At 41.1% G+C, this 23,926-nt stretch overlaps 1 protein-coding gene across 1 annotated transcript in view; it reads right to left on the reverse strand.

The window, feature by feature from the left end:
- Positions 1-23,926, reverse strand: part of TGFBR2 (transforming growth factor beta receptor 2) — a 60,136-nt gene that overhangs the window by 6,743 nt on the left and 29,467 nt on the right. The window contains exons 4-5 of the mRNA XM_021525865.3: positions 11,215-12,014; positions 6,930-7,071 (exon numbers count right to left, since the gene is read on the reverse strand). Coding sequence (XP_021381540.1) covers positions 6,930-7,071; positions 11,215-12,014 — 942 coding nt within the window. The remainder of the gene's footprint in view (positions 1-6,929; positions 7,072-11,214; positions 12,015-23,926) is intronic.

Consider the following 23,926-nt stretch of genomic DNA (forward strand, 5'->3'; position numbering starts at 1 on the left):
GCTTTTCTTTGGAGAGAGAAAGGAAGAGGCAAACATATGGGACCTTTGGAGAAAACTCAAGAAATCTCTGAGAGCGGAAATATTATAGTAGATGCTGACACAGTGTAGAAAATGCTGTGGTTTCTTTGGGAACAGATGGAGACTTTACTCACAGGCCTAATGACTTGCTGCTATCAGATAAAGATTTATGAAGTTGGTCTGTTCTGCTGCCTCATATTTCTAGGAATTAATTGAGGGCAAGAAAAACTGAAGTATAATCTACAAAGCAGTCTGGAGAATGCATGTGAATGCCCAGATGATGTGTGAACAGAGAGACAAATCACTGCTGCATGATGATACAACCAAGTTCAACTGCAGTGCCCAGTGTTGCTCACTCCAAAGGGCTAAAAAGTGACTAGAAATGTGAATAAAGATTAAAGGCCCAGAAAAAATGGGATGAATATCTAACACTTGGGTTTGCTTACTTTGGGAGAGAAAGGTAAGGATGGGGTCATATTATATGCTACTGAAAATAACTAATGATCAGATAAAACAGGTCAGATCCTCCTGTCATGTCTCATGATAAAAACAAGGTAATATTGAAGACAGCTATCTTTGGATTTTTCTCCAAAGCTTTGAAGTCAGGCTGTAGATCTCACTTGCATGTGATGGCCATGGGATGAAGACTTTATCAGGCTACTGCTTAAAAAGAATAGCCAAGTTACAATAACAAACATTTTGGAAGGGATATTAAACCTTGTGCTTCAAATGCTCAGCATTTAGATTCAGCTGCAAACAACTGTGTACAGTGCAGCAGATCACCCCAGAGATGCCTCCTGCAGAGCTCTTCTTCCTTCTCTATAGCCATTTGCTTCTGGCCACTTTCCACAAGATGCTCTGGAGAATGGCTATAGTCCAGAAACAAAACTCCCATCTTCTAAGACCCAAGGGCCAAAGCAGACTTTCTTTCCTGTACAAGAATGCAAACCAGTTTCACCCACATTAATCTGAGTCTGAGATGATTCAGTCAAAGTAAATTTACAAGACTTTAGCCATAGAAATTAATTGGGAAGTTGTCATGTTTCTAGTCAGACCTGGGTTAGCATGCAGCGGATGAACAATGATTATACTGCACATACCTATATGTTCAAAGCTAACAAAATATTAAAGTTCACCAAGAGAATTTAAATCACATGACCTTGATGGCCATTTCCTGCACCATCAGTCAGGGTTCAGTTGAGGTAGTGTTCATGGACACCAGCCAAGGTTCTGCGATCTTGCAGGGTGAGGAGTCAGAAGAGTCTCAATGTCCAACAGAGGGAATCTGGTGCTCTTGTTGTTCCCTCTCTAATTTAGTCTCAAGGTTGTTCAAGTTAATGAGATGGTTTAAGCGGGAGAAGGGAAAACTTTTCCTGGGAATTGATAGGTTCATAATACATTTTTTCTATTTGAGAAATTGTTTGTAAGTTATGACCATTCGTCTTCCAAATATAAAGTTTGAATAGATTCTTCAGGTTTGGAATTTTTGTTGTTGCTTTATTTTTGTTTATGGTAAAGAAAAAGAAATTTAGGCCAGATGCCAATTCACTGTAATGACTTACTACCAATACAGTCATGCCTTCCCTCAATTTGAAAAGCATGTGGCATTTCCTTGCTATTTATTATCATGCTTCTCTTTTCCTTGGAAAGTAAAAAAAAGCCCACTAAATCCTCATGCAGTAAGTCATCCTAATGCTGTGGAATCTCAAATGTCAGATGCATTTTGCAGTAATAACTGGTATTATTCATGGATCATGTTTACCTGCTGCAGTAGCTGTAACAGATGTCAGTTTGAGATAGGTTAAGATGTTTGTGGCTACATGCCTGTGTGTGGCTGTATACAGATGCTTGATTCTATTTCTCATGCCTTATATGTTTCTTTTCACTGATTTTAGACCAGTTGGGCACCAAAAATTACAACTGGATGAAATACCATAAATATGTCAGGAACCACAAACCACAGAACCTTTAGCATTCAAAAATGGCAGACTTCCTTCAACTTTAACCTCCAGCATTTAATCTTTATGGTTGAGAGCTGACTTGCACTACTAACTGCTGTACCTCTAGTTTCTTTTGACATTTGCCTAGCTATAGTTTTCAGAAAGGCTGGAATTGGATTTTTAACTCCAAACAGCGATATTACTGCAAATCTATTTGTTGTGTGTGATGAAAGCTTGGAAAATTTGGCTCACTTGTGGTCTTTTTCTACTCTAAGCTTTCTGCAGTGAAATTTTCTTTGGGTCAGAAGAGCATACCACAAACCTTGTTGACACTCCCTTATGTGATCTGTCCTACTGATTTCTGTGGGACTACTTCTTATGCTGGATGATGTTTTATATGCAGAATCAAAGCAGGAGTGGGGTGCAAGGCCAGCAGAAGTCAACGATGAGGCACAGTCCACAGCAGTGAGCTTGTGTTTGGGAACTTCTGGGTCCCTTTGAAATGCCCCTTTATGAGCTTATGAGGGGGAAGAAGGGATAAATCAAATAGTGATGGAGCTAATGTGACAGCTCATGCAAACACAGGTAGAGTCCTTCAGATAGTGTCTTGCTTCATGCTAGAGGAATTTGGGTAGTGAATCTGCTAATTCGCACTAGTTGCACAAAGGGAAAATAATGCCCAAAGCAGAGGCCCAAAAGCTGTTTCATGGCCAAGTTTAAGATGCTGTCAAATGCTTACTTCATAAATTTCTCTAGGTTTCCCTGCTGAGGGAAGGATGCATTGTGATGAGTGAACTCATTGTGCACACACATCTCTTAAGTGACTTCACATCTGATGATCAAAGACACAGTCACCCTTCTATAGGTTTGGGGAGTGCATGAGCCCTGCCTTCAGTGCCGGCTTAGGGGCTGCTCAGTCAATTGCCCAGTGAATCCTGAGGTGGGAAAGTAGCAAACACAGAGCACATCAGTGCTCAGCATGGGGTGTGGTGCAGTGACCTTATCCACTGCACATGGGCTTGTTGAAGAGCACCACTTGCTACCTATAGCACTGTGGGGACACTTGGAGAATTTCCAGGACATGGGTGCCTGTCATGGGGTGACGCTGCACTGTGCGGATCTATCAACCAGGGTTGTATGCACTACAAGCCAGTGCAGTGCAGACATGCCCTGACTGGGCTCTGCTTCACAGAAGGAGAAATTTAAATCAGCCCCCAGCTGCAGCCACCCCAAAACCCTCTGCCCAGGCACAGTCCTGCTGCACAGGCCATCTGCTCCCTGCTGCCAGAAACGTCACCGCTCCACATCAGTGTGGTCAAAGCCGAGCATTTCATGAGGTACAGGATGCACAAATGTTTAGTTGCCAAACTGTGGCTCTTGGCTGACTCTTTCCAAGTAAACATAAGATTACTCCTGATTTTATTCACATGAAACACAGCTCTAGTAAAGCAAGGCTGCCATTTTAAAAAAGCTCGGCTATTATACTGAAGCCAGCCACCACTCCAGGCAGTACGATACTACTTGAGCAACATTGTCATTTTCTGAGGGGTTTCTCTTCTTCCTCTTCACCAAACCCATGTATCCAAAAGTTCTGTTTCCCCTCCTTCTCCCCTGCCAACCCCTACAGTCCCTCACCCATAGTGGTTGCGATTCAAACCAGATGGTTTTCTTTTCTTTCTAGGAGGCTGTCAGAGAAATTACACTTGTCTCAGTCACCAAAGCTGTGTCACTCTGAAACAAGTGGTTGAGATGAAAATTATATTTCTTGCAACGTGCAGCATCTGGTGCACAGCTGTTGTACTGAACGAAATACCAAGTTAACAGCAGTGTGGAACAGTTGAAGATCTCCCCAAAGTAGTATTGTTGAGTTTCTAAATATGCCTCTTAAATTATACTCTGGTGAAAAATCAGTCAACCTCGATCTTTGCCTCTGTCTACCTTTCCCTTGTGCCCCATTTCTGCTTCTCCATATTTAGCACAACAAAGTAACAATGAACAGCGTGGCCTTTCACAAAAGCTGATCCCCACCTGCTTATTTACTACAGCAGCTTCACAGTATGGGTTATGCTGCTAGGTATTTCTATTTAAATGTCTGCTGACTGAAGAGGCCTGGCATAGCGTGGAGGCTGCATTTGACAAAGCATCTGCAGTGAAAGGGCCTGCCTGCATCACCTCCCACACTCACTGAACACCTGCACACTGACAAATGAATCCTGAGAGCTTCCTTTGAAAAAGAAGTAAGTCCCTGTACCTCTCTGTGGCTGAATGGCAATTAGCCCCCTTCCTTGCATGCTTGCCTCCCTAAATAAAGTTATTAATGCTGTTGTCTTGGCTAAGACTTGCCCTCAAAACTGCCCTGAGCTGACACCACAGCCAAGCCTGCCCTGCAAAGACAGAGCCTAGATCTTTTAGGCTCCTTTGAAAAGGCTGTCTGCAATCAGGTCAGCCTACTCTGCCTCACATGCAAAGACATTTTTCTCATTGCCAAACAGTCTAGGAGTAAAAGAGGGCTTTGCGTGAGCAGAGGCAGCTCCTCAGGAAGGCTGCAAGGAGAGGAGGGAGTCTCACAAGTGACAGATGGAGAAAGAAAGCAGAGGGGGAGCTGTACTCATGAATCACTGTAAGGGTATTTCACCAACTGGCTGCAAAGATAACCAGACTGCTTGAACCAGGGGAAAATCTGAGAAGGAAATGAGAGTAATGGTGCACTGCTGTTGCAGCTCAGTACCAGTGACAAGTTAAGGGACCTACATCCTGGGAGTTGTGTTCAACTGCTTTAGCCAGAGATGCTAAGCACAACTTCCAACCCCTACAGATCTGCCCTAGTACTCCTGGAGTTTTGCTGGGGACTTCACCTCAGAAAAGATGACTGAAATAGGGAAATAAAATTCAAGAAATGTTATTCTGGAGATGAGAATGACTGAGGGATGAAATCAATAAGGAATATCAGGATGTGGGTGGGGGTTAATCATCCCTTGAAAGAGGATGCTGGGCAAGAGAAATATTTCCCTTTACTGAAATGACTTCAGCTCTTCTCAAGGTTAAAATGGGTCAATCTCTTCTTGCTAAACTTGCTGGTGATTTTCCTTCCTTATGAAACTCCCTTTATATCCTCTTTTAGCAGTTGCCTTTTGAGAGCAGCAGCAATAAGGTTTGCTTTTGCTGCAATCTTCATTTTGCCATACTCAGCAAATCTGAACAGGAAGGGACTCGGGCATCATCAAAGATGAAAGCCTCCACAGTGAACAGCTCCTATTTATACTAATCAGGTGAGTTCCTAAATGCAAGAAACAGAGACAGATCATGAGACAGGGCAAAGTTCCTTTTTTTCAGGTTCTAAATATCCTCTGCCACATTTACAAAAGTGCTAATGAAAGGCTGAGGTTGTGCCAATGCACTTAGAAACAGGCATGACCATGATCCATTAGATATGGATAGGTTTTCCTTGGAATATATCAGACTGTGGTTCAGGTCCTGAAGCACCAAATGTTTTACCCTTAAATGTTTGACTAGAAAAGAATTTGGTGCTCTTTTCATGCTTTTATGCTAGCACACTCAGCACACATACTCACTTTGTAGCTTTCCTGGCAGGGTGCAAACAGGGGTAAATCAATGCCCACAATACAGCCCACCCAGCAAGACTAAATGCTGGTCAGACAGAGCAGGAGACTGAGATGGATGAAAATTCCTCCCTCCTGCACAAGGACATCGTGGTGCAGCCACACAGTCACTGTGCAGTGTGGCTTTGGAGACCTCCCTTGTGGTATCACACAGATGCTGGTAGAGAAACAAGGAGCAGCTATGCACATCTTCCCCTGGGACATTGGTTTCCCTCCTGTACACTATGTTCCTCACAGCACAGTTCTCTAGCCTGCAAGACTCTCCTGTCTCTGCTTCTGTGCCAGCCCCTCAAGGTGGAACTGTGCCAAGTTCAACGACAAGGGAGCCTCTGTGGTTTTGGAAGAAGGATAACAAATCAAATCACAGTTGCATATCTACTGTAGTATCCACATTAGTGTTACCTTTTACAGCCCCACTCCTTAGACTGCCTGTGTGAGCCCTGAATTGTGCAGCAACATTTTTTAGAATGACTCTTAGACAATTCCAGGCAGCTAAAGAATTTCATATGCAACTTTGTCTTATTTTAGTTCCTGAAGTAAGGTGGAAAACTTCAAACGTGGCAATATGTGTTGTAGATATCCCAACAGCAACTTTTCTGATTTCTAGCACATACCAGTGCTGCACACTGGGAATTACAGGTCAACTTTAGGCAAAGCAGAAATTGAGAGTTTTGTTTCAGAAAAAACTCTGAATATCAACAAGCATAGCAGCTTTTCCTGGAGCTGTTCTGACAGTCAGTTCCAATAATTTTTATTTTGGTACTACACTTTATACAGCAAACATGCCTTGATTTCTCATATGGATGATCTCTTGCAAAATCACAAAGCATGATGTGCAGCAGCTGGTGACTTTAGGATACTTTCTATCCCACTATGATGCCTCTTATGAAAATTAACAATTAGCAAATGTGACACTTAACTGGCCCTTGCTAGGTTTGAGGATTAACATTCCATGAAAGTAAATGGGAAGCAGTTATCACTTCAGTTTAATATTTCAAATTGACTTATGTTTCCAATTATTTTGAATGAGATCAGCCAGACTGAGTCAGTCCATGGCTACCCAAGATGTCATAGGGAAACCAGACTTTAATAATCTTTAGAAGTGACCTACCTGACAGCAAACTTATCCTTGCACCAACTGAGGATCAATTTACTTGTGCGCTCAGTGCTTGGTGCTCAAGCCTGCTCATGCACCTGTGCATCTCACACTACTGAAGGATTGTTAATTTACAGCACCCAGATACACTAGAAAATCTTATGATAGTAAAAAGAATTGCCCTCTCCCCAGACAACCATGAGAGCATGTCTGTCTCAAAATACTTTTAGAGAGAAGAAAACAGATGGCACTTACCTCCGACAGCGTTACAGCGAGATGTCATTTCCCAGAGGACCAAAGCCATGGAGTACACATCTGTTTGTTTGAAGGACTCCATGTTCTCCAGGTTCATCCTGGACTCCAAAACCTCAGGGGCCATATATCTTGCTGTGCCCACCTACAGGAGAAGAGATTGGGGAGAACTCACAAGCTGAAATTGCAATTCATGTGTTGAATGCCACTGTGAATTAACTTCCACTTTCACAGTAACAGTCCCATTTGACATGTATCCAAAAATTCAGGCTATACTTGGCACAGGCCATATTTTCTGCTGCCAGGGGAATCTGGCATTGTCCTGACTACCAACTTGCACCTCTCTTGGTGAGGAAAAAAAATAGCCCTTTTTAGTTCCTTAAGCAAATAATTTTGACGCTGACAAATTTTCTCACTCTTTGGCTATTCACAGATAAACTCTGACCTTTGGGCCTGAAGCAATTGCTGCTGACCAAGTGTCTTTCAGATGAGCAAGAAACACATTGTATTATATTGCACAGCATGTTACAGTGTTAGCTGTTTCTTTTCATGGTAGGCTTAAAAGGAGAGTAAGTGCAGGCTTGGGAGAAGAAAGTAAACACACAAATACTGAATGCAGAACCACACATTTGAATTGAAACCAAAAATCTTCCCCTTTGAAAAAACATTCTCATAAGCTTTATTCATACTGAGCAATTTTAAGCAATGACTTTAGCAGCTTTTCTGAGATCTAGATTATGATTTTGCATTACAGAAGGTGAAGTTTAAAAGTCTGTTTTTATCACAAGAAAGGATTTAAGGAAGAATTCTTGGATCACTCAACAGTTGCTCTCAAATGACAAACTCTTCACAGGGTATAAATAACGTCTCCCCCTTGAAAAACTGCAAAGAGAAGTCTTTCATCAGGCAAAGACAGCTTCAAGTTGGAGACTGGTCAATAGCAGAGATGAACAAACACAAGTGGGTGATGCAGTGGGATGTATGACTTAAACGAGCTGTTTACACCACAGCAATCACTCCAGAGCCCAGAGGCAAGCAGGGCTGCAAAAGATAATTTCAGTCACTGGGCCTGAAACTGCAGACAGCCGCATAGGAAACATACAGTCATGAGAGAGCCCTATGACACCTATTTTATAAGCTTCTGTAAACATGTCTTATCACCTCGGGCTCAGGGCAAATGGGAAGATGTTCCACAAAAAGTGGAAAGTATCATAAGAAGAAGGAAAGATCAAGAACATAGCTTTGTCATAGGACCTTGCAACAGCAGAAAATCTCTGTGTCAAAAATATCCAAATGGTTGTAGGATCAAAGCCTTTATAAACAGGACAGGAAAAATATTCAGTGTGAGCAGTCACAAAGTTAAGTTCCCTGCTCCATTGACACTGATGAATTTAAGGCAGAGCATGTGAATAGCAGCTATACACTGAAAAGAAACTTGGGACAGTCATGTCTCACACCACCAAGGTGAGCACCAGCTCCCTTCCCTACATAAAATGTACAAATGGAAACATTGAAGCAGAGGTTGCTGCTGCCCACCACTAACTCTCTAGTATACGATTTCTTCTCCAAGCACATCCCATCCAAAGCTTAAGAAGGTTGTCTGTGCACATGGCCCACCCCCTGCAAACCTTGCAGATTTTAAAAGGAGTTAATGATGCCTAAACACAGGTCTCTTACATTGCCACAAAGTTCTATTCTGGTCTGGGATTTAACATGCTCTTTGCAGCAATGAAAATGATTCTGCACTTTTGCAGGACAGTGGAGGAAGAAGCCCTATAACTAAAATGCACAGAAGGAAGTGCAGACAAAAATTGACTTGAAGAATGCTATCAAGCCAATCTTATATCCATGCTTAGAATTTACCATTTATTCCATTCTGCTTATGTCCTTTTATCTGAGTTTAGATTATTAGGTCTTTTGGTACACTTTTTCTGTATCTTGAAAACAAGTGACTCCTGAGCCTCAAAGGCATTTTTAGGTATCTAAACTCTGGCAATTCTGAGCTGATTGCCCCTCTAGGCTCTGGATATGCTTCTTCTTTGCAAATAGCAGTCTGCTTTCAGTTCTTGATTTTCCAAGACTTCTGGTGAGGGACCATCTCTCTTCATTTTTGTGATATTTGAATATTTTTTTACTGGAGATCTTACATTTCTTTCAAGCTGTTTTGAGAGATGTTTCATGCCCTGAGGTGTATCAGTCAGAGAGGCAGCATATATCTCTCTTTATCTGATACAGGAAACCATCTATTACAAGGGTGCTGATGCTGCTGAGGCACAGAACTGCTGGCCTTGCAGCCACCTACCAGATGTCTGAACACAGTGGCAAGAAGGTCCAGATTTATACGGTCACATTAAGTAATGTCTGCAAATATTAACCATCATGGATGACCAAACTCAAGGACTGCAAAGGTTCTATAGGGAAAAGGGTGGTTTCCAGCCTGGTACTGTAGTCAATTATGGCTATATCTGCATGATATGGAAGGTAGTTGGGTAGATTGGAAAGAAGATGGCTTTGTAATCCCAACAACTTGCCTTCAATATCAGTGTCTAAGGCAGATCAGAAAAACAGTTAAATACTTACACTCTTATTTATTTCATCAGAATCTCAAGTTTTTATTGAATTAAAAATTGGGTCAGCTCCATTATACAAGTTATAAAATTGAATCTCCTGGTGTAAAGGGTTTGAATTAAAGGGTAAATTTTAGAAATTATGCATAAGGAAAATCTTGGTGCAAGACTTCTTTAATAAAAGCTACAGCACTGAAGCTGGCATGCTGGGGAATTAAAGTGGGTTGCTCTTGTGTGCCCAAAAAGAACAAGGCAGGGGTTGGAGTCAAATCAATTGACTCATACTCCTTGTCACAGAGAAGAATGACACCAGCTAGGTCACCCCCAAACTGATTCACTGAAGCTAAACAAAATAAAACAGACCCAACATCAGTGCCCAAGGATTCCAGCTCCAAAGCTGTAACCTGATCTGGGCAGCCCTGTACTTCGTCATCAGTGTTGGTGTGGACTGTGGAAGTGGCAGTATCAATACTATCCTCCTGCTTCCAAGTGGCTCTGAGCAATGCCAGAGAAATCTGCTTGCAATATGGGTCCACTTTAAGCAAAGTGTCTGTGGGTGATGAATTTCATAATCCTTGTCTTGCTTCAAATGGGCCCAGTCTTATGACCAACAATCTGCTACAACTTCATTGAACTCTAAAAAGATCTGGCATGCTGGAGAGAAATTATATGTAAGAGAGTAGTGTTTGTAGCATTTTAAATATGGCTCCACTAATTAACACTCACTCCTGGCTCTGGTTAATAGATCTTCTAAAAATGAGATCAGGACAGTTGCTTTTAAATAAGGAGACTTTCAAAGGCATATCTACATTTGATGAACAACAGTAGAACTCCTGTGAACTCAACAGAGCATTACAGACTGAAGATCTGTCCCTGAAAATGTTCTAAGCTAAAATATTAGTTTCTTGTGAGGTAGAAGTCAGTTTAAGTGGACAAGTTTTGAGTGACCTATGTATAAAAATATAAATATAAAAATACACATATAAATTTGTGTATAATTAAACTATTAGGAATTCAGTTAACAAATGGTCTGAATTTATACTATGGGATTTTTCATTAAAAGAGAAAATATTTAGAGATGTTTGTAGTCTTCAACACATTCATACACATCCCTGTCAAGTAGATGAGTATTATCCATGGTCCTTAGTTGAAAAATCACAAGGCAATTATTTTTATTTGACATCCTTGTATTTGCTTACATGTGGATAATGTACCATTCATTAAAGAGGTCTCTTTTTTTGAATGTTAAAATTATTATCTATCCGTAGTTCTGTGCTTACAGCTTTTGAGGACACAAGACTGACTTCACATATGCTGGGGTAGACCAGGGTTATGTCAAATCACACAGAAGTGTAATGCCATCAGGCATGAAAAGTGTGTCAAAGCCTCACAACACGAAGCAGATCCTTGTTGTATTTTTGTGTGTGTGTGTGTGCATTGCAGCAGCACCACAAACAAGCTCATACATGTTTAGTATAAGCGAGAGGATGGTTGCAGCACACACACATGCAGATTTCCAATCATAACAAAATTTACATTGCACTTATCTCATTGCTGCTGCAATGTTTAGAGCCTCTTCATTTAGAAACACATTCACATTAATTTTAAATGAGTTTAAGTCAAAGCTGCCATAGAAGCTTAAGGTTTTTTCATCTTTTCAGCCCAGGAACTGACAGGCTAACTGGTACAATACCTGCCCCCACGTCAACCTTCTAACTTACCTGCCCACTGTTAGCTAAGTCATCCACAGACAAGGAAGGGTCCAGCCTCAGGGATAACCCAAAGTCACAGAGACAGCAGGTTAAATCATTTTTCACCAGGATGTTGGAACTCTTTAGGTCTCTGTGTACAATTGGTGTTTTGGGACGACCACAGGGTGTGTGATCACTGTGTAGATGGGCAATCCCTCGGGCCAAGGACCCACCAAGTTTCCAGAGGTCCTCCCAGCTGATAATGTGCCGTGTGAGATATTCCTGCAAGTTTCCTTTAGCATGGAAGGCAGTGATCAACCAATACTGTTTGCCAAGATCTGTCTTACGCTCCTCTGCTGTCAAGAACTGGAGTATGTTCTCATGCTTGAGGTTTACATCTGAAAAAATGTCTTTCTCAGTTTTCCAGGAAGCATATTCTTCATAGGAGAAAATCTTGACTGCCACAGTTTCATACTGTTCTGATGTGTTTTGCTTCAATTTGGCTTTATACACTTCAGCAAACCTTCCTTTGCCAACAACAACGTCCAACTCAATGGGCAGCAGCTCTGTGTTGTGGTTGATGTTGTTGGCACACGTGGAGCTGATGTCTGAGCGGTCGTCATCTAACATAATGGCACAGACATCACTGCAGTCCTTATGCTTCTTGGGCTTAACATTCTTCTCCCACGTCTTGCTGAGTTTCCTCTTCTTGTGAGTGCGGTAGGCATAAAAGATAACAATCACAGCAACAGAAATCACCAGTAATGGGACAAGACTTATGATTGTGACTTTGGAAATTTCATCTTTCTCCTCTGGTTTATGAGGGTCATCTGTAAAGAACAGAAGGAAGGCATGCATAAAGTTATATCATAGTTTGATATGTGCAGAAGGCTGCCAATAATTGTAATTTTTATCCAGAATGCAATACATTATCTTCTCCTCTGACAGCAAATAATAAAAATTGTCACTGCTTTCTTGCTTCAAAATATTGTTTTGTATGTAGGTCTATACTTATCAGGACTTCCCTGTCTGCTTACTTTATAAAAAGCCAGAACTGAACAAGTAAGAACCTAATGTAATTCAGTAGCATTGTTCTTCTCTCAGGCTTTTAATACATAACAGATGAAATCTTCACTTTCCTGAATACAATAGCCAAAGTCTCCTGTATTTACTCTGTCAATGTATTCTTGATAGAACTGCTCCTTTAACCACTAATTACTAGAACACATTAATTTTTCTATAAATAAACAGACAATGAAGCCTGTGAACTCCTACTTGCCCAGTTATTTCTCCAGATACAGTATATTTTTAGTAGGATCCCTGCAAAGCCATCTTCAGGAAGTCTGTACAAAAATAATTAGGCACAAATATGTATGCTTGCATACAGACCCAAAACCCAGAACTCATTCTCATACTTTGATGTATGTGAGTGCTGCTAGAACTAATTGAAAAACCTGTGGGTAAACAGACTCAGAATGGTCACCACCACCACCCTCCAGGTACTTCTGTATGGGTTTATATATTGGAAAACTTCCTCTGTGAGTTCCTTGCTGGCTTTACACTGGTTTTCTGCTGTAAAGAAGATGTTCACTCCAAACTCCATACCTGGTGCAGTGCACACACCAACACATTCTTAGGTGGAACATATAGGGAGTAGAACAACAGGGACCTATTCTAGAATAGGGATATGTTCTGGGAAGAGTACAGATTATTATCCTACAGATAAAATCTGCCCTGTTACCTCTAAAAACTACCTCCTAGTTCAGTATTTCTTAGGAAAGACAACCAGTTTAAAAGGGAACAGTTTTGATCCAAGAAGAGATTAAAGGAGGACCAGAGTTTACATCTGAAACTAATTTGATTGAATACATGGCAATTTACACTCTCAGTCTCTTTCTTCCTTTGAGTCAGATAAAATGTACTGTATCATCTTCACACGAGGGAGGGAATTGTTTGTAAGAAGTCCTGGGAGCCTAACCTGAATGGACTGAAACAAATGAAGCTGCAACTACAGTTAAGCAAGTGGCTTGTTGTTGCAGCATGATGCTCTGGCAGATGCTTACAGCCACGTCTTTAACTCAGGCTCTGTGCATCAGGCCAAATAAGTCAATATGGAAAGGAAAAGTTTAATAAGCTCTGAAGGGAAGCTGTCACTAACTACATTAGCCACAAGCCTCTGTTTCCCCTACTCTGTGCCTTTCAAAACAAAGGTGAGCAATGCTAAAACGGATAAGGGTAAAACGTTTACAATTGGAACAAACAGTACCTCTGACCCTCCAATTTCACTTGTAATCACTATTTCATTGTAAACCCAGCTGGCAATTAGCAGGAGTCATCAGCTATTCAAAGGCAGGTGATAGGACATCTGAAAACTATATTCTTTTTATTTGGAGAAAGGCTCATATCCTGAACCAGGATGTGCTTCCTCTGCTTGAAAGGTTCATCAACCAGATGCGAGTAATTAAATCCTAGACTCTCTCACAGGGTTTCAAGGAAGAAGTGCCTTTCTAGCTCTTTCATTCCCAGCCTAGCACAGGTTAATGACATGCACTAGCAGTACCTACAAAAATATATTTCCTTTATTTATGTAAAAGAACTTAAGGCAATCCCTCCTTCTAGACATATGCAAACCATAAATTCTTGTTCTCCAGTAGTTTCTCTTGACAACAAAATGTTAGTACATTTTAAAATTATTAAATTTTAAATCAAAACAATACCTAAAAGTTCATCACAGATTAAAGCCAACTCTTTGGCTTTTAAATATATTGAAGAGGGGAAAAAAACACTATGTTTGTATGGCTCTTACGGGAGGAATATATTTAGAAAGTCAAATGTCGCTGTCAGTAAATAGATTTGCATTGCTTATTCCCTTGTGCATTCTTTGCTTCTAGAAAATCTGCTTTATTAAGAACTTGGGAAACACCCTGGTGGAGCAGAACTGACTGCATTGTGTGATGGCTGTTTTGGTGTTTTGACTGCAAGCAGGTCACAACTATGTGACAAAACTATGACCTGTAACAATCAGAGAAAGTAATTTTATTGAACATTTGGGGATCTGTTTTGCTGGTTTTGGTTTTCTGTTGTTTTTTCTTGACCACAGAAAAGCATGTGCATGTCTGGACTCTGCTCTTGGAAATGAGTAATATGTCATCTATATCATAGGGTATACTTTTTTACAAAGATGAAAATGTTTCTTTAGGATCTTTTAAGTCTTTTTCCTTGCCATAGAGCTGCAGTATGTAGACCAGATATCTGAAATACAAATATCTTTCAAAAGGAGTGACAAAAACACTAAGATGTATTAGTTGTCTTTCAAATTGCTCCCCCTGAGTCCAAGCAGTTGGAGGTAGCTGGGTGCATGTTCAGCTCTAACTGAGGAGAAACACACCCTGCTGCAGGCTGTATTATTTTGCTCTACAGCTGAGAACTCTCCAGTAGAGTTCTCAGCTTCCTTCAGCTCTTCCTCTTTTTGCACAAGAGAAAGCTCTGCTTGTGGTGCAGGGGAATTTCTGTGCAGAAGGGAAAAAACTGTCAATGTTGCAAATGTTACTTGAAAAAGAATGTAAAAAAAAAAAATTAATCAAAGCAGAAGCTGAGCAATTTGGCCACTTCCCCCTAAGCACTGCATCATCCTGCAGCCCTGCTGCAAAGTGACACATCCGCTTTGGCATGGTCGCTTGGAGGAAGCAGAGAAGCAGGGGGTAAAAGCATGCAGCTGCACAACCCCACCTAAAGCAGCAGGGACAAAGTCTGTGCTGATTTTCAGTATTTAAGACACTAGGCAAGTCCCACTCACCGTTTGGAAAGTGCAAGAATGAGCATACATCGGGGGAGAACTGAGTGTCAGGACTGTCAAGGCTGAACTCTAAGCTTAGGAGGGGACCAAGCTGCCCGACAGGAGAATTAAAGGGGATAGCAAGAGCAAAGAGCTGCTGGCATTGACGTGTGTCTCAAGCAAGACACTCCTGGAACTGCCTTTGATTTTGCCTGATGATATGAGCAGAATCAAATCAGGCATTCCAGCACTGACTAAGGATGGGGGACTTCTCTGCAAAATCTGTGTACAAAATTAGGACAGGATCAAAATTCAGAGCATAGCTGTATGTTTGCATAGTGGCTAACCAACATTTTATGGCTTGACTACAGGAATCTAAGAATAAATATGTTCACTTATAAATAAATACCTATGACTGAAACCTTGTAATTTAAAAAATGGGAGTGCAGCTTCCTCTTTCTGAGCACTGGAATGAGTAAAACCTGGCTGCACAGGCAGACAAGTAAATGATTACATGAAACAATCTTTCATGTTTTGCAAACGTGCTCCTAAATAACTTTCCCCACCCACAACTATTATTTGGGTGTATCAGACCTTTCTCAAGCTTCAAAAGAGCTTATTAATATAGCATAACAATGGAGAAGTTGAGCTAAAAGAAAGCTTCCTGTATGCGGTTTAAACTAAGCACAAACATCTGCATAACCCTTAACACTACCTAAGCCTTGAGGGAATAGGGCTCAGGTGCCAAGGAAAATGGAAATACTGTACAGCCCCTCTTCAGCCAGGGAGCTTCAAAGCACTAGAGCTTGCAAGTTCTTTAGGTTGGTTTTCATGCCTTTGATACAACTTTAGTGTCACTGATCTTTGGAAGGAATAAGTAAAACAATGGCAATGAAATGAGGACACACACTTGAATGGCAGGGCAGCAGAATGCCCAGCCAGTACTGACAGAACTACTTCCTCGCTGTCGGCTGCTCCTGTGAGCTCTAAAGCTGCTGCCTATTCAACTGCTAGTCAAAGCCACAGAGCAGAGAAAGAATACATTCGCTATTACCTGAACTCAAGTTAAATATATCGACACTGATGTATTGCAAGCTTGTGCAGTGTCTTAAAAATTCCCAGAAATACAGTTACAAAACATGGTCCCAGACACAGAACTGTGATTTAGTTATTTTGCAAGATCTCAAGACACAAAGCAGCCCTTTGAGCTGACTGGAGGAAAACTCCATTTTGTAGAAATTCTGAGGTTTCAAAGTTTGATTTTAATTCCACACTGGAATGAAAACCAACACTTTTTGAATGCTTTTGCCTGAACAGAATTTCTGTTCAAATGTTGCAGTTTGGCAAGAGATGCATGTGAGTGCTGAATCCCCAGCAGTGAGTGGACTGGTATGGGTGGGATACAGCAGCTTCAAGTTCAAGACCTGCTCTGACTTAAGGGAGAGCTTTTTACAAAATGGGAGTTTGAACCTAACATGTGTAGTGATTTCTGAGCAAGGCACTAGGCAACAAAATATGGAAAAGCCTGTCCATCTCTTTAGTACTGTCTGGATGAAAACTAGCTACATAAAATGCTTCACTTTCAATGAAATGAAATTTACTCTGAACAGCTGTTTGGAGTAATTTAGTTTATCTCTACTGAAGAACCTTGAAGTGGAAATTAAATTCTGTAGCTCAGCGTTTCATGTATATTCCTGATCTTGGCCTTTTTAGAATTAAAATGGCTTGGAAATCTTCAGCAAAACATTTTTAGGTGGGAAAAACTGATTTTCAAGACAGAAACTCTGCTTTTGACACTCCTATACTTTTCTCTGTAACCCCTGCCTTGAAGACAAAAGTGGTCTGAAAGTTGATCCAACTTTTAAAAATTTCTGATAGTTTTACAGGCATTATTTTGGGGGGTTTGAAGATAAGGTGTGCGAAGTTTTTTTTACTCAGGGTGGAGGGTGTTTCCTTAGGAAAATGGTTGATCCTAACACAAAATACTTAGTAATAATCAAATTCAAATGCCGCACCCACCTCAAATTAATCTGCATTTTTAAAATCAGGATAGCTTCTTGGAAACATTTTAATTTTTCATACTTGCTGGAGATGATTTTTTTTTTCCAATTTAATAGTTTTGTTGTGCAGGAAATAAGTTCCACCCCTTCCTCAGCTCTATGCTGAACCAACTCATGGCAGAAGAGAGAGATTACTAGATTTTAAAACCAGAGTGCTCTCCATTTTACCATCCAGTGGAAAAGAAACTCTGGCATTTCTTGCAGACTTTCCTGAAGGTAGAATTCCTTTGACAAATTCCTGTATTTGACAGGATCTTTTTTTTTGGACTAGGTAAACCAAGTCTGTCAAAGGCCAGTAAGTTGTGCTTGTGCTGTATGTTTTCATCTTTAGTCTGAAAAGGATATTACCAGGGTATCCCAAAGAAGACCTCTCTCCTGGACAGGCACTACCTCTGGTAGTTGGCAGGTCTGCCTGGCCTGCTATAGAATCATGGAATTGTTTAGGTTGGAAAAGACCTCTAAGATCATCAAGTCCAACTGTAAACCCAGTACTGCCAAGTCTACCACTAAACCACATCTCTAAATTCCACAACTACACATCTTTTAAATACCTCCAGGGGTGCCCATTCAACCACTTCCTTGGGGAACCTGTTCCAGTGCTTAACAATGCTTTTATTGAAGAAATTTCCCCAGCTATCTAATATCCTTTGTTGTACATACTTTGTACAACTTGAGGCCATTTCCTCTTGTTCCATTGCTTCTTACTTGAAGGAAGAGATTGACCCCCACCTTGCTACAACCTCCTTTCAGATAGTAGTAGAAAGCCAAAAAAGGTTCCCCCTTAACCTCCCATTCTCTTGGCTAGACAACTCCAACTCCCTCATACACTCTTCACAGTACTTGTGCTCCAGATCCTTCCCCAGCTTTGCAGCCCTTCTCTGGACACACACCAGCACCTCACTGTCCTTCTTGTAGTGAGGGGCCCATAGGATTTGACATGTCCTTAGCAGGGCTGAGTTCAGGGGGATAATCACCGCACTGGTTGTGCTGGCTCCACTCTTTCTGAAACAGGCCAGGATGTCATGGGCCCTCTTGGCCACACGCCCTCGCTGCTGGCTCCTGTTCAGCCACTCCTCACCAGCACCTCCAGGTCCTTTTCTTCCAGGCAGCTTTCCTGCCACTCTTCCTTCAGCCTGCAGGATTGCATGGGGTTGCTGTGGTCCAACTGCAGCTTCCAGCACTTTGTGCCCTAAGGGTTTTATTTAAAGGTATGGGAAGTCATTAATCTGTTCTTTTGGGGATTTGCTTAAATGTTGCTCTGCAGTCAACAAATGGCTGGCAAACCCAGCTCTCCAAGCACTTAATGCATGTCACTGCCCAGTGACACCACTTAGCTCTTTTCCTAAAAGGTAGTAAGTATGAGCTATTTTGAAGATCAGTGGCATACCTATTGTTGCTCTCCCCTGCAGACTGCAGCTTTGGCCTTGGCACACGACTACCTTGGGTATCAGGACTCAAGACTTCTCTGTGATGTCCAGGGAAATTCCCCAGTTACATGTGTTACATGTTGGAAGAGTCATGCATATGCATTTGTCACCTGATGGGAATGGCTGCATCTTAGTCACAGGGGTGGGAGGCAGGCAACTTGATTGCCTCTGGGTGGCTTACTTCAGCAAAAAGGCTGGGCAGCAATGACCTAAAGGATATTTCATCTATTGTAAGCAGAATTTCATTTTTCAACTGATTGCCAAGTATGCTATTCAGCACCCAGGAGGTCTAAGAAACTCTTAAGCTCTAAAACAGAACAAATAATTTGTTGCTGCTTTTATTCCCTCACTGCTGGCTAGAAAATGTAATTCCTTGGATTGCTGGCACAGCACCCATTTGCTTAAACTCTTCCACCCCACTAATGCATTCCCTTCTTATCTCTCCCATTCTAATAGGTCCCTTCACTGTGTGTACATCACATTTCTCTCACACTTTGACTTTTTTAGCTGAGCTTTCCTACTCAGCAATATGAAAGCCAATGTATTTTAACTTTACATGATGTGACTGAGTTTCTGTGATATATGGCTCAGTTACCGAGCTTGGGTGTCTGCTGCTGTTTGCTGGTGGATTTCTGGAACAAATCAATCTTTCCAGTTTCAATATGTTTCAACAGATGCCACACATTAACCACTATTTTTATTCTCAGCCTGAGTTTCACCCCTCCAACCTTTCCCAAAATATTATGTTGCCAGTGTTAGTTACAGTTTGTTTCTGTCTGTAATTATAAAAGTCTCTTCCCTGACAACCTGATAAAAGGTTGGCCATATTCCCATACTTATTAAGCTCTCAAGTGATGCAAATTGTAACAAATATGCCAACCAGACTGGAAGAGCACTGCCTAGTTTGTTTTTACACAAATCTGTAACTGAGCATGGTTATTTTCCTAAGAAGCAAACAATATAAACAATACAGAGCAAAACAAATTTTTGGCTCCTTTAGCCTCTTTTCATTCTATTTTCTTTCTATCCCATTAAGTGAATCAGATGTTCAGCATTACACAGCCTCTCCTTTGGTTACACACAGCTGCAGGCACTGGGTGGGACTCCAGTGCCTACAAACACCTAAGAGGAAACATAGAGAACAAAGCCAATATACAAGCAGTGAGAGGCTCTGTGCAATGTTATGTAATGTTACTGACCTCTTTTATGGGGCAGCTGGAAGACAGTTACCTTCTGAACATGTTAGTTGGATAACAGAAAGAGAGATTAATGAAAGCCTTTGTTAAAATTCTCTTGGAAGCAGTCCAGCTGTAATCATCTCCCTTCTGATGTTCCTTGAGCACTGGACAACTCATCACATAAGCATTTATGGACTGGTGACTGCACACAGATCTTAAGTCTGAGATCCTCCTATGTAGTCAAGTAAAATCACTAACACTTTGACTCTAGTAAGGAGAGGAAGAGGAGAGAAAGAAAGGAAAAGACAGGATCAGCATGTTAGAGGCAAATGAGAGGTATGAATTTAAGGACATTTTAAAACATTATCCATATTTCCTGCAGTCTGGGCACAGGTCAAAGCATCACACAGGCATGCTTGTGGTGGTTCAGGCAACAGAGCAGCACCAGCTCTCCCAGGTAACAACTGTACACAGCGAGCAATCACACCACTTGAAGCACTGCAAATCCACAGGCTGTAATTCGTTCAGGCAAATGACTCAGCCACAATTGATTAATCAAATAGGCATGTCTCTTACACTCTCAATTAGACAACTCTGTAAAACCATGATCAATGTGAAGTTAAAATAACCTGCTAAAAAGCAGCACTACACCCTCCCTTTCTTGATACACTTCCCCAAGTAGCTTCACTATTCTTATAAACTCTTGTTGACCTGCCAGTCATCTCTATAAGTGAGGTTTTGGTATTTCAAGGCAACAGTCTGGAGGGTTCAGAGTTGCTGCTAAAGATTTCTCCCATATCTGGGTGTGGTGGGAATACCCAAATAAATGACTTCATCTTGCAGTAGGTGAGCAGTAAACAGCTACCTAAACAATCCCACAGACACCTTGGTTGCAAGCTGCATGGAGATCTGCATAGCATGGCAAGAGACAGGTGAGGATAAAAAATTATCACCATGTAAGTTATTAGAATGAAACAGCTATAAACAAAACAGAATTGTGTTGAAATCCTGGTTCCAGCTTTTGAGTTCTCTGCACTGTTGCTTGGATTTGAATTTGATTCCCAGGATAACAATTGCATATATATTGACAACAGTATTCAAAGGATTTGTTTTCTTGCTTTGCAGTCTCCACTGCTGGTTTGCATATTGCTGAATGACTGTACTTAAATGAGCTGTACAAGAGGAAGGAGTTGCATGGTACAACAGGTAGGTAGCTCATGCACTAAGTAACATGCAGGAATCCTATCTTCTCGTCTACAATGAGTACCATGTAATTTCTGTCCACAGAGAATAGGTCAGATGTGGGGCTGGAAAGGGCACAGTACTGCTTGGTCCCTTAGGGTAAACAAGGCTTAACTTCAGTCAAAGAATTTGGGACTGTTAATAAAGCCCAGCTTTGTTAGGCAGCCGTCATGCTCGCACTGGCTAATGGCTGGGAGATGTGGTGAAGAGAAAGCTGAGGAACAAAGCAGCCCAAACATCACAGGAGGACTGGGATTGTGCAAAAAACTACAGACAGACCTGATTCATCCCAGCAGATCAAAGCAAAAGAAGGTAAAGCAAGATGCAGAAGATCTGCCAGACACAACCAGACATCAGGGTGCCCTCATAGTCTAGTCCTGCTCTCATTTTTTCCATGACAGAAGGACCAGGCCTGTCTGCCACCTAGTCAACTTCTAGCCACCTAAGACCTTTTATCCCAATTCTGGCTAATCTTTTCCAGTGGTTTTGCTGCCTGGCTTTGCCTTCTGGTAACACTAACATTAGACGTTTGAATAAATAATAATTACAAAACACTGGCATTGAGATTTGCTGTAAGAAGCATTTTTCCACCACAGGGTGTAAGCTGCTTGCCACAATTTTGTTTGGCAAAAAAAGAGAGCAACTAACATATAATAACAATTATATTATATTACAATAATAATAATAATATCAAAATAACAAAATAAACACAGAGTAGTCAGATTTACAATGGTTACCTGTCTCCTGCATGTTATTTCTCCAAGAACTACAGAACATTATTTGGAGTAATTTTGCACTCAGTATTTTCCACCAGCTGCCTGTAGCCTGGAATGCCAGGGATCTGAATCAGGGTCAGGCCCCTGACACAGCAGAACTGCAGGCATATTTAGGCACGTGTTTGACTGTGTCTTGCTTATCTTGCAGATTGGCAATTTAAATTAAAATCCATACAATAAACAGGCATTTTATTTTGATATATCTACTTCAAACATTTCTAAAGTCACTCTTGAATGAGTTACAATGCCTCCAATATCCAAAATCTTTAGATGCTTGTGTCTAAAAATGGAATCAGGAGGTTTGCCCTTCACAGTCAAGACTCATGCAAGCCAATAGTGCTATAAACCAATTTTTCCATAAGCAGTAACAGCTCAGCTGTGAATCACTGGAATTCAGTGACTAACCTTTGGTGGAAATTAGAACTTGTTGCCTTAACCGGGGTTTTCTTTTGTACGTCAGAAACACCAGAAACAAAGTAAATCTGGTCTGTCTTATGTGTGTATACAGGAAGAAGAGGCAAAACACTGTGTAGTCATTTATAGCCATACCTTGAAAGGAAATACAGTGATTAGCAGGTGAAAAATTGCCATTTTTAAAATCTCACTTTCTGCTAATAAATTGTTAAAATCACTGTTTGATCAGACTTTTTTAGAGTGGCTCTCATCTTGCTCTCTAAAACTATAGAATGTGCAAAACCACTGCAAAACAATTCTTGTTCTGGTGTGCAAAAAATGTAGAGAAAAAAAAAAAAACCCTGCAAGAACAATGTACAGAATAGATCTGGATGACAGTCATTCCAAAGGCAAAATTATTACAGGCTATTATCTAGTTGTCTGGAGGAGCCATGGACCAGCTGGCTGTGATGTTCTGCTCAAAGTTAAACACAGACAGGAAACCGCATGTCTGATACTGTAAAAATCGTTTGTCTTCCTGCCATGGCTAACCAGGCAAGCAACCCAAAGGGGCTGTTTTCATTTAAAAGAAACACTAATCCACAACAATAAAAAAGGAATGACAAAGCCTCAATTCTCCCCACTCCTCACTGGAGTTAATGCCTATGTTTGTGAATGAACTGGAAATGTTATGAAGTCTTACATTGCTTTAATTTTTATCTGTAGTTATTCATTTAATACATATGAATGCAGCACATGGTTTTCATGAGTCACCTGAAGTGCTCACAGCACGTGACCTAGTGACCTAGAAGAAAAGGCTTCACTCAGAAGAGTGAAAGGAATTTGGGTAAAAAGACTGGGTTTAAACTTCTACTACTCCTTTAAGGTTGATCTGGAAGTATGAGTAAACTGCAGAGTTAATAGGAATCAAGGCACTTGGTGCTGAATTTCTCGAATGGTTTTCATAACCATACATGCCAAAGACACACATTTATAAGTGATTGCATTCAGCTACATAGCTCCAGGAAAAACAGCTATAATGTTATAACTCATAACAATTTAGCCAAAATCCACAAGGGTGTGGTTCATGTTGTACAAAAACACAAGACAGCTGACACAGAGTAAGATCTCTTCTCTGGGGAGAAGAGAATATTCTGGTCAACAAAACCAAGAAATCTGTTATAATTAGGTCCTGGGTCTACCACTTGTGCTCATATCAATACCAGTATATACTCCAAATCCTTTAAAGATCTTCCAAGTAAGGGTAGGTCACGCAACCACGGATCAGCAGTCAGGTTGTCTGGTTTCAAATCAAGCTTGACGAGGGGATGAGGAGGACAGGGATGAGGGGTGGCAGCAGATATGAACAGTCTGGGACAAGGTAAGCAAAGTCATGCTAGCTTGCTTTTGGCTAATTTGGTGTGGTTTTGTGACCTAAACTAGTTGGCCTTCTTGGAGGCTAGGAAGTGAGAGTTACAATCACTCACATAGTCCTTCACCTTAGTGCAGTCACACACCATGTTTCCCAGAAGTGGAAACAGCATCCCAACCCTTCATTATCTCAGGTAACAAGGGCCTAATTATACCCTTTTCTGAGGAATTTATGGGTGATGAGGATGGGAATGGTGTGCCACACCCCTTTAGAAGTGTGAATACACAAATTTCTCCATAGGAAACCTCACAGGAGACCCTGTGAGAAACCTGACTATGTTTCAGTAAAAGAACTACAGCAGGTAGGACAAAAAAAGCTCACGGAGTGTGTGCACCCATCAGGTTACCAGTAGCACCTCTATAAGCAGATAACACACTACAGCAATACAGCCTTTTAGAAGAGGTAGGACCTTAAAAATGGCATTTGCCTTTAGTTTAGACTTTATAATGTAATTAGCAT

The sequence above is a fragment of the Lonchura striata genome, chromosome 1 (assembly GCF_046129695.1).
Source record: "Lonchura striata isolate bLonStr1 chromosome 1, bLonStr1.mat, whole genome shotgun sequence".
Lineage (NCBI taxonomy): Eukaryota > Metazoa > Chordata > Aves > Passeriformes > Estrildidae > Lonchura > Lonchura striata.